Source organism: Ammospiza caudacuta, chromosome 16, assembly GCF_027887145.1.
Source record: "Ammospiza caudacuta isolate bAmmCau1 chromosome 16, bAmmCau1.pri, whole genome shotgun sequence".
Classification (NCBI taxonomy): Eukaryota; Metazoa; Chordata; class Aves; order Passeriformes; family Passerellidae; genus Ammospiza; species Ammospiza caudacuta.
This window is the reverse complement of record NC_080608.1, coordinates 2,713,685-2,729,313: the sequence shown is the minus strand read 5'-3', so window position 1 is coordinate 2,729,313 and position 15,629 is coordinate 2,713,685. Positions and strand designations below refer to the sequence as shown.

Sequence of the window (15,629 nt, the reverse complement as noted above, 5' to 3'; positions counted from 1 at the left end):
GGAACGACCCAGCTTTAAATAAACTCCATTTTGAAGCAGAAGGTAAAAAGAGGCATTGCTCATTGAGCCAGTGGCCATACTTTGAATACAGTTACAGGGACATTTCAATCTCTATGCTTTGACCTAGGAAGGGAGAAAACGAGCCGTTAATCTCTGCTTTCCAGGCTTTGGGCTGGGAATACTTGGAATCCTTCCCCAGCTCGGCCGCCTGGTGCCGCTGCTGACCGCGGAAGCTCCGCGCAGCTCCGAGTTCCGCCGGCCCCGCGATTCGGGCGGGCGGGGCTGCACCATCTCGGGCTGCTCCGCTCGGGGGGCGGCAGGCTGCATCGGCAGCTCCATCCAGCTTACAGGAGGGGAGACCGGGTCTCTGAGAGGGAATGAAGCCGAGGAAGAGCGAGGAACAGCTCCCGGGGCGAGCGGTGGCTCTGCTGCTTGTCCTCTGCGTCTCGGGGATGAGAGCAGAAACCACTCGGTACTCTGTGCCCGAAGAAGCGGAGAGAGGCTCTTTTGTGGCGAATATCGCTAAGGATTTGGGACTAACCGGTGAGGAATTATTGGCTCGTCGGGCTCGAGTCGTTCCTGAAGGAGAAAAGCAGTATTTACAGCTGAACCAGCACACCGGGGATTTGGTGGTGAGAGAGCAAATGGACCGGGAAGAGCTGTGTGGACAGAGCGAGCCCTGCTTGGTGCGTTTTGAGGTGCTGCTGGAGAGCCCACTGCAGTCCTTCCGAGCTGAGGTAAGACTCATCGACATAAATGATCATGCTCCAGTGTTCCTAAATAAAGAGATAATTTTAAAGATGCCGGAATCTGCAATGCCGGGGACTCGGTTTTTGTTGGAAAGCGCTCACGATCCAGACGTGGGGAACAACAGCCTTCAGCATTATAGTATCAGCTCGAACGAGTATTTCCATGTGTACACCCAGCGGCGAAATGACGGCGGGAGGTACGCCGAGCTGGTGCTGGACCGAGCCCTGGACCGAGAGCAGCAGGCAGAAGTTGCTTTCAGCATCACGGCTGTGGATGGTGGGAATCCACCACGGTCTGGCACAGCTTCAATCCGCGTGGTAGTCCTGGATATAAACGACAACAGCCCAGTATTTACCCAGACTCTGTATAAAGTCTCTGTAACGGAAAATAGCTCAGAGGACACCATAGTGGTGGTAGTGTCTGCTAGCGATTTAGATGAAGGAACGAATGGGGAAATAGTGTATTCTATATTTCAAAATTCAGAAGAAAATCTCCAAACGTTTAAAATAAACCCAGAGACAGGCCAGATTCGACTCAAAAAGCCTTTGGATTATGAAGAAAAAAAGACCTATGAAATAGACGTCCAAGCCACAGATGGAGGGGGCCTGTCCACGCATAGCAATGTGGAGGTGCAGGTGAAGGACGTGAACGATAATGCCCCCGAGGTGATCATCACCTCGCTCACCAGCACCCTCTCCGAAGCCGCCCCGCCGGACACCGTGGTGGCCCTCTTCAACGTGCGGGACCGGGACTCGGGGGACAATGGCAGGACGACCTGCGAGCTGACAGGAGAGCAATCCTTCAGGATCACGCTGCTGGCAGCCGACGCGTACGCGCTGGTGACATCAGAGACGCTGGACCGGGAGCAGGTGGAGGAATACAACCTGACGGTGCGAGCTCGAGACGAGGGCTCGCCCGCCCTCTCGACATCCAAAATGCTGCTCGTGAGGCTCTTGGATGTGAACGACAATGCACCCACCTTCACCCAGGCCATTTACACCATGGTGATGAGCGAAAACGAGCCCGCGGGGAGGAGCCTGGGCCGCCTCAGTGCCACGGACCCTGACGCGGGAGAGAACGCCCGCGTGAGATACTCGCTAGTGCCGCCACCGACGGGCACCCTCGCCGCCGCCTCATTCGTGTCAGTGGATGCGGAGAGTGGAACCGTCCGGACTTTGCGCCCACTGGACTACGAGAAGGTTCCTGCCTTCGAGGTGACAGTGACCGCAGCCGACGGCGGCTCCCCGCCGCTCAGCGCCCAGGCCGTGCTGCGCATCCTTGTGCGGGATGAGAACGACAACGCGCCCGTGCTGCTGCACCCGGGCCCCGAGAGCAGCGCGGCCGGAGAGCTGGTGCCGCGCTGGGCACCGTCCGGCTACCTGGTGGCCAAGGTGGTGGCGGTGGACGCGGACACGGGGCAGAACGCGTGGCTGTCCTACGAGCTGGCCAAGGCCACGGAGCCGGGGCTGTTCCGCGTGGGGCTGCACAGCGGCGAGGTGCGCACGGCGCGGGCCGTGACCGAGCGGGACGCGGCCCGGCAGAGGCTCATCGTGCTGGTGCGGGACCGCGGGCGGCCCCCGCGCTCTGCCACCGCCACCCTGGCCGTGGCACTGGTGGACGATTTCTCCGATGCTTTCCACCAGCTTGGCCACGATCCCGCAGGCGGACAGCAGCCGCAGGGGGCCGAGGAGGAAATGCTCACCACTTACCTCATCGCCTCCCTGTGCTGCGTCTCGTCCCTTTTCCTCTTGTCCATCCTCGTGTTAACAGCGAACACGCTCTGCAGAGCGCGCGTCCGGGCAGAACTTCCTCCTCCCTCTCCCAGCTGCTACGCGGACGGAGACGGCGCCAGCGTGGGCGTGGGCAGCACGGGAACTCTGTCGCCGGCTTACCGCTACGAAATGTGTCTGACCAGCGGCTCGGGGAGGAGCGAATTCCAGTTCCTGAGGCCCATCCTGCCCAGCCTTCATAGCAATGCTGAGGCGGGACTGGACAAAGACCAGGAGCCGCTACGCCACTCGCAGCCGGCCTGCGACCGGGAAGCCCAGGCGGGGAGCACAGTCACTCCTCCCTTTTAGCCGAAAGATTGACCAGTAGGCGTGCGTGTTCATGCCTGAGCCGTGCTGAGACGCGCCTCCCTCCCCGTCCACAGGTGAGATTCCCCAGTAGCAGTAGGGCCGTTCTCTGCTGTTATAGGTGTAATCTCCACGCTTAGGCTCCTGGCCCGTTTCCCCTGCCGCAGAAGGGGGCTCTGTCCCTCCGAGTTCAGCCTCTGTCTCACACCGCCATGGAAAATCGTAGTACCTCTCTTCCCTCCGCTTTTCTCGAAAGTCGCGGACGTGCCTATCGCTCAACAAGAGCGCACCAGCCCGCGAAATCGGGCCAGCGGGGGGAGGAGATTGGAAGTGGAGGAGCTGCCGTGGATGCTCCAGCGCAGAAACTCTAGCAGGGATACACCCCACACTCCCTAGAACCTCTCTCCCTGGAGAATGTGAGGGCATCCTGCCGCAGGAGCACCCGCCGCGGGTTCGGGATCGCGGGCCGGGCCGAGCGGCAGCGCGGGCTGCGGGCGGCGGCGGCTGCAGTCCCAGCGCGCACCGCTGGGTGGTGCCCTCGGCCAAGGCGGCGCCGAGCGGCTGCGGCAGCGGAGGCGGCCGGGCCCGGAGCGGCACAGCCCGAGCGAGCTCAGACCAGAACCAGCCCAGCCCAGCCCAGCTCAGCTCAGTTCAGCTTAGAGCAGTCCAGCTCAGCCGGGCGGAGGTGGCAGCGGCTGCTGCAGCGGTCTCTGCACCGTGTCAGCCGCTGCCGGCACACCCCGGCTGCGTTACGGAGCGCCGGCCGGAATCTGAGACAGCGAGGGAAGGTGCCCGGCCCGCACTTCGCCGCTCTCCGCCCGCAATCGCCCGGGACACCCGCCGCGACACCGACACCGGCACCGACACCGACAGCGGCCGCCGCCGCCGCGCCATGGCGCTCGCAAGGCAAGTGCTTTGTGTGTGTGCTTTGCTGGGGCTGCCGCTCGCTGGCGCCGAGCCCATCCGCTACTCCGTAGCCGAGGAGGCGAAGGCGGCTCCCTGGTGGGCGAGCTGGCCGAGGACGCGGGGCTGACGCCGGCGCAGCTCTCGGCTCGCCGCGCCCGCCTGGTCTCGGAGGACGGCCGCCAGCATTTTCGCTTGGAGCGCGCCTCCGGCCGCCTCGTCGTGGCGGGGAGGCTGGACCGGGAGCAGCTGTGCGCCCAGTCCGACACCTGCATGCTCCCCTTCGAGCTGCTGCTCTCCGACCCTCTGCAGTTCTTTCGGGTCGAGGTAGATCTGGAGGATATCAATGACCATTCTCCCGTATTTCCTAATGATAGAGTGACTTTTAAAATCCCAGAGAAAAGCGACCCTGGGTCTCGTTTCCCACTGCAGGTTGCTCAGGACCTCGATATAGCCAGCAACACAGTCCAGAAATACAGCATTTCTCCTGAGAACGAGTACTTTACTGTGTCCTCTGGGACTGGAATTTCAGGCCAGAAGTATCTTGAATTGGTCTTGGAAAAGCCTCTAGACAGAGAGGAGCAGGCAGAGATGAGTTTCAGTGTTATTGCCAAGGATGGGGGCTTTCCATCCAGAAGTGGCACCACTGAAGTGAAAATTGTCATTCTAGATGTAAATGACAATGCGCCCATATTCACACAAGAGGTGTACATTGTGAAAATTTTAGAAAACATTCCAGAAGGCTCTGTGGTTCTGACTGTGCTGGCAACTGATCCGGATGCAGGACTAAATGGGGACATTTCCTATCAACTCAGCCAGGCAGTGGGACAGAGTGATTCTGCATTTCTGATTGATCCAATAACCGGTGAAATTAAACTCACAAAACCACTGGACTTTGAGGCAGCACAAATGCATGAGCTCAGTGTGATGGCCGCAGATGGTGGAGGGCTGTCAGCAATCTGCAAGGTGTTGGTGGAGGTGGTGGATGTGAATGACAATGCCCCAGAGCTGGTGGTCAGTTCCTTCAGCAGTCCCCTCCCCGAGAACACAGTGCCCGGCACGGTGGTTGCCCTGTTTACGGTCAGGGACCGGGATTCTGGTGCCAACGGGAAGATCTCCTGTGCCCTGCAGGATCAGCTCTTCTTCTCCCTGCGGCCAGCCTACAAGAATTACTATGAGCTGGTGACAGTGAGCGCGCTGGACCGCGAGGAGACGCCTCAGTACATCCTCAGTGTGACGGCAGCAGATGCGGGCTCGCCTCCTCTCACCAGCACGCACACCTTCACCGTGGACATCTCCGACGTCAATGACAATGCCCCCGTCTTCAACCAGACCTCCTACACCATGTACGTGCGTGAGAACAACGTGCCCACGGTGTTTGTGGGAGCCGTGAGCGCTGCAGATGCTGACGTGGGGCTGAATGCCAAGGTGAGCTATTCGCTGGCAGCAGAGCAAGGGCCAGAGCGGGCCTGGTGCTCCTGCATCTCGGTGAACTCGGAGAAGGGACACGTGTTTGTGCTGCGGCCCCTGGACTACGAGCGCTTGAGGCAGACCGAGGTGACGGTCAGTGCCTCTGACGCGGGCTCTCCTCCGCTGAGAGCCAACGTCACCGTGCGCCTGGTGGTGCTGGACGAGAACGACAACGCCCCGCTGGTGCTCTACCCGGCCCAGGAGAGCGGCCCGGCCTCCAGTGAGCTGGTGCCCGTGTCGGCTGAGGCGGGCTACCTCATCAGCAAAGTGGTGGCCGTCGATGCCGACTCGGGACAGAACTCGTGGCTCTCCTACCACCTGCTCAGGGCCACCGACCCAGGCCTGTTTTCCGTGGGCCTGCAAAGCGGCGAGGTGCGTCTCAGGAGGCCGGTGACAGAGAGAGACAGCGTCAAGCAGAAGCTGGTGGTGCTGGTCAGAGACAACGGCAAGCCCCCGCTGTCAGCCACGGCAGCTCTCAGCGCTCTCCTGCTCAAGGACTTCTCCGACGTGCGCCTGCCGCACAGCAGCCCGGCCAGCGAGGATCAGGCCGCCGCCTCCCTGACCACCTATTTAATCATTGCCTTGGTCTTTGTCTCCCTCCTCTTCCTCATCTCCACGGCAGTGCTGCTGGCTCGCAAGGTGTGCAGGAGGAAGGAGCTGAAGGCTGGCCCTGTGCTCTATGCTGCCGACACCTTGCAGAGCGGCCTGGCCGATGCAGCCGCTGCAGGGACCCTGCCCCGCGCCTATTGCTACGAGATCAGCCTCACCACGGGCTCGGGCAACAGCGAGTTCAGATTCCTCAAGCCCATCCTGCCCAGCCTGCCCCCACAGCACTGCGCCGTGGGCCAGGGCTCCGATGAGGAACAGGATTTCCCCGGTGTCCCTGTCAGCAGCGAGGACATGGCCCCAGACAATGCTGGCACTCTCTCTGCAGGGCAGTTCAATGCTCTTTCCTTCAACTAGCTGGGGTCTGCGCAGACTGAGGCTTCATGCACCTTACGAGGATGGGATCCAGGCTGCTGCATGTTGCAGTGTTTCCTCCTGAGTATATCTGTATTTGTAATTGGTGTGATGAATTTCCTACAAATTCTATTACAAATAAATACCTGGCATTCCAAGAAGCAAAGAAAGAAGTCTTAAAATCTAGGGTTGTCTTGCTTAGTAGGTAATGTGTTTCAGCTATTTAGTTGCCATTTCTTACAAGCTTTGAATGTGTAGTTAGCACTTACAGCTATGCTCTTTTTTTGTTCCTGCCTGACAAAACAGAGTAACTTTTTATTCTGAGCTTTAAAAAATGTCACTGGGTGCCGTACCAAGAACATGATCACCGAAATGCAAAAAGGACTTTTTGTGTTTCAGGAAAGCAAGAATTCATGACTACTGAATCTTTATGTCACATGAGTACTATGCCCTTTCTTCCCTGGATTCTGGATCTCTCTCTCTCTGAGTTGTGAGCTCTGTGTGCTTTGCTCTCTTGTCCCTATGTTTGTCCATGCAGACACTGAGTACCAGCAAATGCTTCAGTAGTGTTGCCGGGTGAAGCAGGGAGTTGCTCCCAGCCAGCCACTGCAACACAGCAATCCCAGCTGAGCAAGAAACAAGGTGATTTGGACCCTTTAACAACAGGAGTCTCATCTTCCTTATCTAGCTCAGAGAAGAGCTGCAAAATGCTCAACAAAATCTCCCCTGGACTTACCAGAAGTTCTTGGGTGTTCTGTCACCGCAGGATAGCCTTGGAAATACAGGAGCACAAACATTGTCAGAGCAGACTATACCTGAACAGAGGTGAAGAAACGTGTTCATGGTCATTGAATGCATTAAAAGAAAACTCCACATACACTAAAGGACAATTATTGGAATGAAAAGAAGAACTTAAAACTAGACATTGAGATTGATCTTTTCACTGCTGTTCCTGAATGCCAAGACTTCTTGATGGGACTGAAAAGCTGTCCCCACATGATTTTCTGTGTTTGTATCAGAGCATTTGCATTCCCACGTTTGTCCTGTCTCCTCTGAAATGTAAAAGAGCTTTGTATGGGACTATTTCTCTAGAGAGGGACTGCCACCCCATCATGAACAACTGGTTGTTTGAATGATGTCTGCTATGCATGAAATACTCTGAACACCTCCGTCACGCTGTGATGTTTTGTACTTAGACAGTTTAACTTTGTAAATAGTTATAACCGTGGGATTTAAACTGAAAACAAAAGCGAGACTGAAATAAAGAGAGCACCCTGAATCCTTTTCTAGAGACAGAAGTCTTTGTAGAGATGTTTTTTCCTGAAAAGATGCTTCAAGGCTTTTCAAAAGTCTGCCAGTTACATTCTCACAGTCTCCCAGTCTGAAGCAGTGTGGGGTGGGTACAGTTCCTGAGTGGGGAGATGGAGATGAGAGTGCTGATTTTAATGTCGGTGCTGTCACCATCGGCTTCTTACTGTGCTGTTTCTCCTGCTGAGAGATGAGGCTCTGCCCTTCAGGGCTCAGCCTGTTTTTTGTGCTGCCCTGGTTGAGGCCGCGTTCCGTTGCCGGTCCCGGCTGTCTCGCTGCCTTCGGGATCGCGGGCCGGGCCGAGCGGCAGCGCGGGCTGCGGGCGGCGGCGGCTGCAGTCCCAGCGCGCACCGCTGGGTGGTGCCCTCGGCCAAGGCGGCGCCGAGCGGCTGCGGCAGCGGAGGCGGCCGGGCCCGGAGCGGCACAGCCCGAGCGAGCTCAGACCAGAACCAGCCCAGCCCTGCCCAGATCAGCTCAGTTCAGCTTAGAGCAGCCCAGCTCAGCCGGACGGAGGTGGCAGCGGCTGCGGCAGCGAGCGCTGCCCCGGGTCACCCGCTGCCGGCACACCCCGGCTGCGTTCCGGAGCGCCGGCCGGAATCTGAGACAGCGAGGGAAGGCGCCCGGCCCGCACTTCGCCGCTCTCCGCCCGCAATCGCCCGGGACACCCGCCGCGACACCGACACCGACAGCGGCCGCCGGCGCCGCCGCCGCGCCATGGCGCTCGCAAGGCAAGTGCTTTGTGTGTGTGCTTTGCTGGGGCTGCCGCTCGCTGGCGCCGAGCCCATCCGCTACTCCGTAGCCGAGGAGGCGGAAAGCGGCTCCCTGGTGGGCGAGCTGGCCGAGGACGCGGGGCTGACGCCGGCGCAGCTCTCGGCTCGCCGCGCCCGCCTGGTCTCGGAGGACGGCCGCCAGCATTTTCGCTTGGAGCGCGCCTCCGGCCGCCTCGTCGTGGCGGGGAGGCTGGACCGGGAGCAGCTGTGCGCCCAGTCCGACACCTGCATGCTCCCCTTCGAGCTGCTGCTCTCCGACCCCCTGCAGTTCTTTCGGGTCGAGGTGACTGTGAAAGATATCAATGACCATTCACCAGTTTTTCGAGAAGATCGAGCCAGTTTTAGAATCTTGGAAAGGAGCGAGCCAGGTTCTCGTTTTCCGATGGAGGTGGCTCAGGACCTAGATATTGGCAGGAACACAGTCCAGGAGTACATCATCTCTCCCAAGAATGAGTATTTTACTGTCTCCTATGGAAGTCGCAGTGAGGATGACAAATATCTGGAACTTGTTTTAGATAAGTCACTAGACAGAGAGGAGCATGCAGAGATGGGTTTCAGTGTTATTGCTTTAGATGGGGGTTCTCCTCCCAGAAGTGGGATCATCGAGATCTCTATTATCGTTCTGGATGTAAATGACAATGCTCCCTTATTCACACAAGATCGTTATATTGGAAAGGTTTTAGAAAACATGCCAGTAGGCTCTGTGGTGCTGACTGTGCTGGCAACTGATCCAGACGCAGGACTAAATGGGGACATTTCCTATCAACTCAGTCAAGCAGTGGGACAGACTGAATCAGCATTTCTGATTGACCCCAAAACTGGTGAAATTAAACTCACAAAACCACTGGACTTCGAGGCAGCACAAAAGCATGATATGATTGTGAGGGCTACGGATGGAGGTGACCTGTCAGCAATCTGCAAGGTGTTGGTGGAGGTGGTGGATGTGAATGACAATGCCCCAGAGCTGGTGGTCAGTTCCTTCAGCAGTCCCCTCCCCGAGAACACAGTGCCCGGCACGGTGGTTGCGCTGTTTACGGTCAGGGACCGGGATTCTGGTGCCAACGGGAAGATCTCCTGTGCCCTGCAGGATCAGCTCTTCTTCTCCCTGCGGCCAGCCTACAAGAATTACTATGAGCTGGTGACAGTGAGCGCGCTGGACCGCGAGGAGACGCCTCAGTACATCCTCAGTGTGACGGCAGCAGATGCGGGCTCGCCTCCTCTCACCAGCATGCACACCTTCACCGTGGACATCTCCGACGTCAATGACAATGCCCCCGTCTTCAACCAGACCTCCTACACCATGTACGTGCGTGAGAACAACGTGCCCACGGTGTTTGTGGGAGCCGTGAGCGCTGCAGATGCTGACGTGGGGCTGAATGCCAAGGTGAGCTATTCGCTGGCAGCAGAGCAAGGGCCAGAGCGGGCCTGGTGCTCCTGCATCTCGGTGAACTCGGAGAAGGGACACGTGTTTGTGCTGCGGCCCCTGGACTACGAGCGCTTGAGGCAGACCGAGGTGACGGTCAGTGCCTCTGACGCGGGCTCTCCTCCGCTGAGAGCCAACGTCACCGTGCGCCTGGTGGTGCTGGACGAGAACGACAACGCCCCGCTGGTGCTCTACCCAGCCCAGGAGAGCGGCCCGGCCTCCAGTGAGCTGGTGCCCGTGTCGGCTGAGGCGGGCTACCTCATCAGCAAAGTGGTGGCCGTCGATGCCGACTCGGGACAGAACTCGTGGCTCTCCTACCACCTGCTCAGGGCCACCGACCCAGGCCTGTTTTCCGTGGGCGTGCAAAGCGGCGAGGTGCGTCTCAGGAGGCCGGTGACAGAGAGAGACAGCATCAAGCAGAAGCTGGTGGTGCTGGTCAGAGACAACGGCAAGCCCCCGCTGTCAGCCACGGCAGCTCTCAGCGCTCTCCTGCTCAAGGACTTCTCCGACGTGCGCCTGCCGCACAGCAGCCCGGCCAGCGAGGATCAGGCCGCCGCCTCCCTGACCACCTATTTAATCATTGCCTTGGTCTTTGTCTCCCTCCTCTTCCTCATCTCCACGGCAGTGCTGCTGGCTCGCAAGGTGTGCAGGAGGAAGGAGCTGAAGGCTGGCCCTGTGCTCTATGCTGCCGACACCTTGCAGAGCGGCCTGGCCGATGCAGCCGCTGCAGGGACCCTGCCCCGCGCCTATTGCTACGAGATCAGCCTCACCACGGGCTCGGGCAACAGCGAGTTCAGATTCCTCAAGCCCATCCTGCCCAGCCTGCCCCCACAGCACTGCGCCGTGGGCCAGGGCCCCGATGAGGAACAGGATTTCCCCGGTGTCCCTGTCAGCAGCGAGGACATGGCCCCAGACAATGCTGGCACTCTCTCTGCAGGGCAGTTCAACGCTCTTTCCTTCAACTAGCTGGGGTCTGCACAGACTGAGGCTTCATGGATCTTCGAAGGAGACGCACCAGGCTGCCACGTATGTCAATTTTTTCTCAAGGTTTTATCTGTATTTCCAGTTGGTTAAATTAACTTTCTCAAAGTTCTCTTTAGAATAAACACAATCCGCCACTCCAAATACAGCAATGCAAGTACAAGACATAGAGGTTCCCTCACTTGTTTTAGTAATCTGTTTCAGCTCTTTAACTGCCATTTTTAACAGGCTTCATGTATGCGGCTTGCACTCACATCTGTGTTCTTCTTTCTCTTGCTCTCTGACAAGTCAGAGGACTTCTTTATTCTTACCTTTGAACAATGTCACTGTGGGACAAACAAATCCTACCCTCACTGAAATGCAAAAACGTTTTTTGTACTCCAGGAAAGCAAGGAAATTGCTGGTATGGAGTCACAATGTCGTGTGCGTCCTAGCCTCTTTCTTCCCTGGATTATGAATGTCTTTGTTTGAGATGTGGGCTATCTCTCCTTTACTTTTTCTCACTACGACTGACAAGACAAGCTTCCTTGTTCATTTAGACACTGAATATTGGCAGATTCTTCAGTAGTACTGCCTGGTGAAGGCAGTTGTTATCACCCTACCATTGCAACACAGGCAGTGCCAGGGCAGCAAGGAACAAGGTGATTTCAACCATTTTCATGCAACAGTCTCATCTTCCTTATGTAGCTCAGATTAGAGCAGCAAAACGCAGAACAAAACCTTCCTTTGGCTTACAAGAAGGGCTTGGGTATTCTGTCACCTCAGGATTGCCTTGGAAATACAGCAGCACCAACAGTGTTAGAGTAGACTATAGAACTGAACAGAACAGTAGGAACATCATCATTGTCTTTGGCTGCATTGAAGGAAAATTCTGCAAATACTAAAAGGCAACTATTGGAAGGTAGAGTCAACAAGAACTTTTAAAAAAAGCGGTTACACTTGGTCTTTTGATTGGTGTTACTGAATCCCAAGGTTTCTTGAAGGAAATGAAAAGCTGTCCACACATGATTATCTGTGTTTGTATCAGAGCATTTGCATTCTCATTTTTGCCATTTCTCCTCTGAAATTTTCTGAACAAGTAGGGACCCGTTCATCTAGAGAAAGACTGCCACCCCATCTAAAATAACTGGTTGTATGAAGGATGACTGTGATGCATGAAATACTCAGAAAGCCTCCCTCCCGCTGTGATGTGCTAAAATTATACAGTTTAATATTATGAATTGGTGTAACTATGATTGAAAAGTGGAAAAATGTGTGATACTAAAATAAAGAGAACACCCTGATTATTTCAATGGAGAAAGAAGTATTTGTAGACACGTTATTTCTGGTAAAGCCCTTTGAAGACTTTTCGGAAATGAGCAACTTACCTTCTCACTGTGTCACCCTGTACACAGCAACGTTGGGGGGGTAGAGCTCCTGAGCATGGAGACGCAGCCGAGACTGTTCATTGGCATACCCGTGCTGTAATCCTCCCCTATCACTGTGCTATTTCTCCTGCTGAGAGACGAGACTCTGTGCTTCTGGGTTGAGCCTGGTCTTTGTGCTGCCCTGGTTGAGGCCGCGTTCCGTGGCCGGCCCCGGCTGTCTCGCTGCCTTCGGGATCGCGGGCCGGGCCGAGCGGCAGCGCGGGCTGCGGGCGGCGGCGGCTGCAGTCCCAGCGCGCACCGCTGGGTGGTGCCCTCGGCCAAGGCGGCGCCGAGCGGCTGCGGCAGCGGAGGCGGCTGGGCCCTGAGCGGCACAGCCCGAGCGAGCTCAGACCAGAACCAGCCCAGCCCTGCCCAGATCAGCTCAGTTCAGCTTAGAGCAGCCCAGCTCAGCCTGGCGGAGGTGGCAGCGGCTGCGGCAGCGAGCGCTGCCCCGGGTCAGCCGCTGCCGGCACACCCCGGCTGCGTTCCGGAGCGCCGGCCGGAATCTGAGCGAGGGAAGGCGCCCGGCCCGCACTTCGCCGCTCTCCGCCCGCAATCGCCCGGGACACCCGCCGCGACACAGACACTGACACCGACAGCGGCCGCCGCCGCCGCCGCCGCCGCGCCATGGCGCTCGCAAGGCAAGTGCTTTGTGTGTGTGCTTTGCTGGGGCTGCCGCTCGCTGGCGCCGAGCCCATCCGCTACTCCGTAGCCGAGGAGGCGGAAAGCGGCTCCCTGGTGGGCGAGCTGGCCGAGGACGCGGGGCTGACGCCGGCGCAGCTCTCGGCTCGCCGCGCCCGCCTGGTCTCGGAGGACGGCCGCCAGCATTTTCGCTTGGAGCGCGCCTCCGGCCGCCTCGTCGTGGCGGGGAGGCTGGACCGGGAGCAGCTGTGCGCCCAGTCCGACACCTGCATGCTCCCCTTCGAGCTGCTGCTCTCCGACCCCCTGCAGTTCTTTCGAGTCGAGGTGACTGTGAAGGATATCAATGATCACTCACCCGTTTTTCGAGAAGATCGAGTCAATTTTAGGATCCCTGAAACGAGCGAGCCAGGTTCACGTTTCCCACTAGAGATGGCTCGGGACCTCGATATTGGCACCAACACAGTCCAGGAGTACAATATGTCTCCCAAGAACGAGTACTTCAGTGTCTCCTATGGGAGTAGCATTAAAGGCAAGAAGTCTCTTGAGCTAGTTTTGGAAAAACCATTAGACAGAGAGGAGCTTGCAGAGATGGGTTTCAGTGTTATGGCTGTAGATGGGGGCTCTCCTCCCAGGAGTGGAAGCATCGAGATCTCTGTTATCATTCTAGATGCAAATGACAATGCTCCCATATTCACTCAGGAGGAGTACATTGCTAAGGTTTTGGAGAACATGCCAGAGGGCTCTGTGATTCTGACTGTATGGGCAACTGATCCCGATGCAGGAGTTAATGGGGACATCTCCTATCAACTCAGTGAAGTAGTGGGTCAGAGCGATTCTGCATTTGTGATTGATCCAATAACTGGGGAAATTAAACTCACAAAACCACTGGACTTTGAGGCAGCACAAATACATGAGCTGACTGTGAGAGCCACAGATGGAGGAGGGCTGTCAGCAATCTGCAAGGTGTTGGTGGAGGTGGTGGATGTGAATGACAATGCCCCAGAGCTGGTGGTCAGTTCCTTCAGCAGTCCCCTCCCCGAGAACACAGTGCCCGGCACGGTGGTTGCCCTGTTTACGGTCAGGGACCGGGATTCTGGTGCCAACGGGAAGATCTCCTGTGCCCTGCAGGATCAGCTCTTCTTCTCCCTGCGGCCAGCCTACAAGAATTACTCTGAGCTGGTGACAGTGAGCGCGCTGGACCGCGAGGAGACGCCTCAGCACATCCTCAGTGTGACGGCAGCAGATGCGGGCTCGCCTCCTCTCACCAGCACGCACACCTTCACCGTGGACATCTCCGACGTCAATGACAATGCCCCCGTCTTCAACCAGACCTCCTACACCATGTACGTGCGTGAGAACAACGTGCCCACGGTGTTTGTGGGAGCCGTGAGCGCTGCAGATGCTGACATGGGGCTGAATGCCAAGGTGAGCTATTCGCTGGCAGCAGAGCAAGGGCCAGAGCGGGCCTGGTGCTCCTGCATCTCGGTGAACTCGGAGAAGGGACACGTGTTTGTGCTGCGGCCCCTGGACTACGAGCGCTTGAGGCAGACCGAGGTGACGGTCAGTGCCTCTGACGCGGGCTCTCCTCCGCTGAGAGCCAACGTCACCGTGCGCCTGGTGGTGCTGGACGAGAACGACAACGCCCCGCTGGTGCTCTACCCGGCCCAGGAGAGCGGCCCGGCCTCCAGTGAGCTGGTGCCCGTGTCGGCTGAGGCGGGCTACCTCATCAGCAAAGTGGTGGCCGTCGATGCCGACTCGGGACAGAACTCGTGGCTCTCCTACCACCTGCTCAGGGCCACCGACCCAGGCCTGTTTTCCGTGGGCGTGCAAAGCGGCGAGGTGCGTCTCAGGAGGCCGGTGACAGAGAGAGACAGCGTCAAGCAGAAGCTGGTGGTGCTGGTCAGAGACAACGGCAAGCCCCCGCTGTCAGCCACGGCAGCTCTCAGCGCTCTCCTGCTCAAGGACTTCTCCGACATGCACCTGCCGCACAGCAGCCCGGCCAGCGAGGATCAGGCCGCCGCCTCCCTGACCACCTATTTAATCATTGCCTTGGTCTTTGTCTCCCTCCTCTTCCTCATCTCCACGGCAGTGCTGCTGGCTCGCAAGGTGTGCAGGAGGAAGGAGCTGAAGGCTGGCCCTGTGCTCTATGCTGCCGACACCTTGCAGAGCGGCCTGGCCGATGCAGCCGCTGCAGGGACCCTGCCCCGCGCCTATTGCTACGAGATCAGCCTCACCACGGGCTCGGGCAACAGCGAGTTCAGATTCCTCAAGCCCATCCTGCCCAGCCTGCCCCCACAGCACTGCGCCGTGGGCCAGGGCCCCGGTGAGGAACAGGATTTCCCCGGTGTCCCTGTCAGCAGCGAGGACATGGCCCCAGACAATGCTGGCACTCTCTCTGCAGGGCAGTTCAATGCTCTTTCCTTTGACTAGCTGGGGTCTGCTCACACTGAGGCTTCATTGCACTTGGGAGAACGGGACCTGGGCCACAGTGTGTGACAGTGCTGCCTTTATAGAAATTTGCATTTTTCATTGGTTTGCTCAGCTTCTTGCAAATTCTCTTTGAAATCAATGTCTGCTACTGAAAAAGCAATGAATGGAAATAAAATAAGCCAAGGTTTTCTTGCTTAGTTTTTAGTGTGTTTCACCTTTGCTACTGCCTTTTCTAATAAGCTTATGTATGTGGTTCATTCTCAATCTATGATCTGCATTCTCCTGCTGTCTAACAAGACTGAGGATCTTTTCATTCTGATCTTTAAGGCAGTATCATCATTCACCAAACAAATCATATCCTCACTGATATCCAAAAAGAATTTCCCACGTCTGGAAAACCATGAAGATTTGAGTTGTGAATCACAATGTCAAATGAGCACTAGGCCCTTTCTTCCCTGGATTCTGGATGTCTCTGTCTGAGATGGGAGCTCTGTGTGCTTTGCTTTCTTGA

The 15,629-nt window shown here is 57.3% G+C and overlaps 3 protein-coding genes and 1 pseudogene across 3 annotated transcripts; all 4 read left to right on the top strand.

Annotated features, from left to right (window-relative positions):
* Positions 1-377: 377 nt before the first annotated feature.
* On the top strand, positions 378-2,828 carry LOC131564952 (protocadherin beta-16-like). Its single transcript, XM_058815573.1, has one exon. The coding sequence runs from the start codon at positions 378-380 to the stop codon at positions 2,826-2,828; it is 2,451 nt and encodes an 816-aa protein (XP_058671556.1).
* An 889-nt stretch (positions 2,829-3,717) lies between these two features.
* LOC131564703 (protocadherin beta-15-like) lies at positions 3,718-6,161 on the top strand (annotated as a pseudogene).
* Positions 6,162-8,174: 2,013 nt separating this feature from the next.
* On the top strand, positions 8,175-10,625 carry LOC131564693 (protocadherin beta-15-like). The gene has a single exon (XM_058815240.1). It carries the CDS (start codon positions 8,181-8,183, stop codon positions 10,623-10,625), a length of 2,445 nt encoding a protein of 814 aa, XP_058671223.1. The 5' UTR covers positions 8,175-8,180.
* A 2,042-nt stretch (positions 10,626-12,667) lies between these two features.
* On the top strand, positions 12,668-15,315 carry LOC131564766 (protocadherin beta-15-like). The gene has a single exon (XM_058815342.1). It carries the CDS (start codon positions 12,674-12,676, stop codon positions 15,116-15,118), a length of 2,445 nt encoding a protein of 814 aa, XP_058671325.1. The 5' UTR covers positions 12,668-12,673; the 3' UTR covers positions 15,119-15,315.
* Positions 15,316-15,629: the final 314 nt, after the last annotated feature.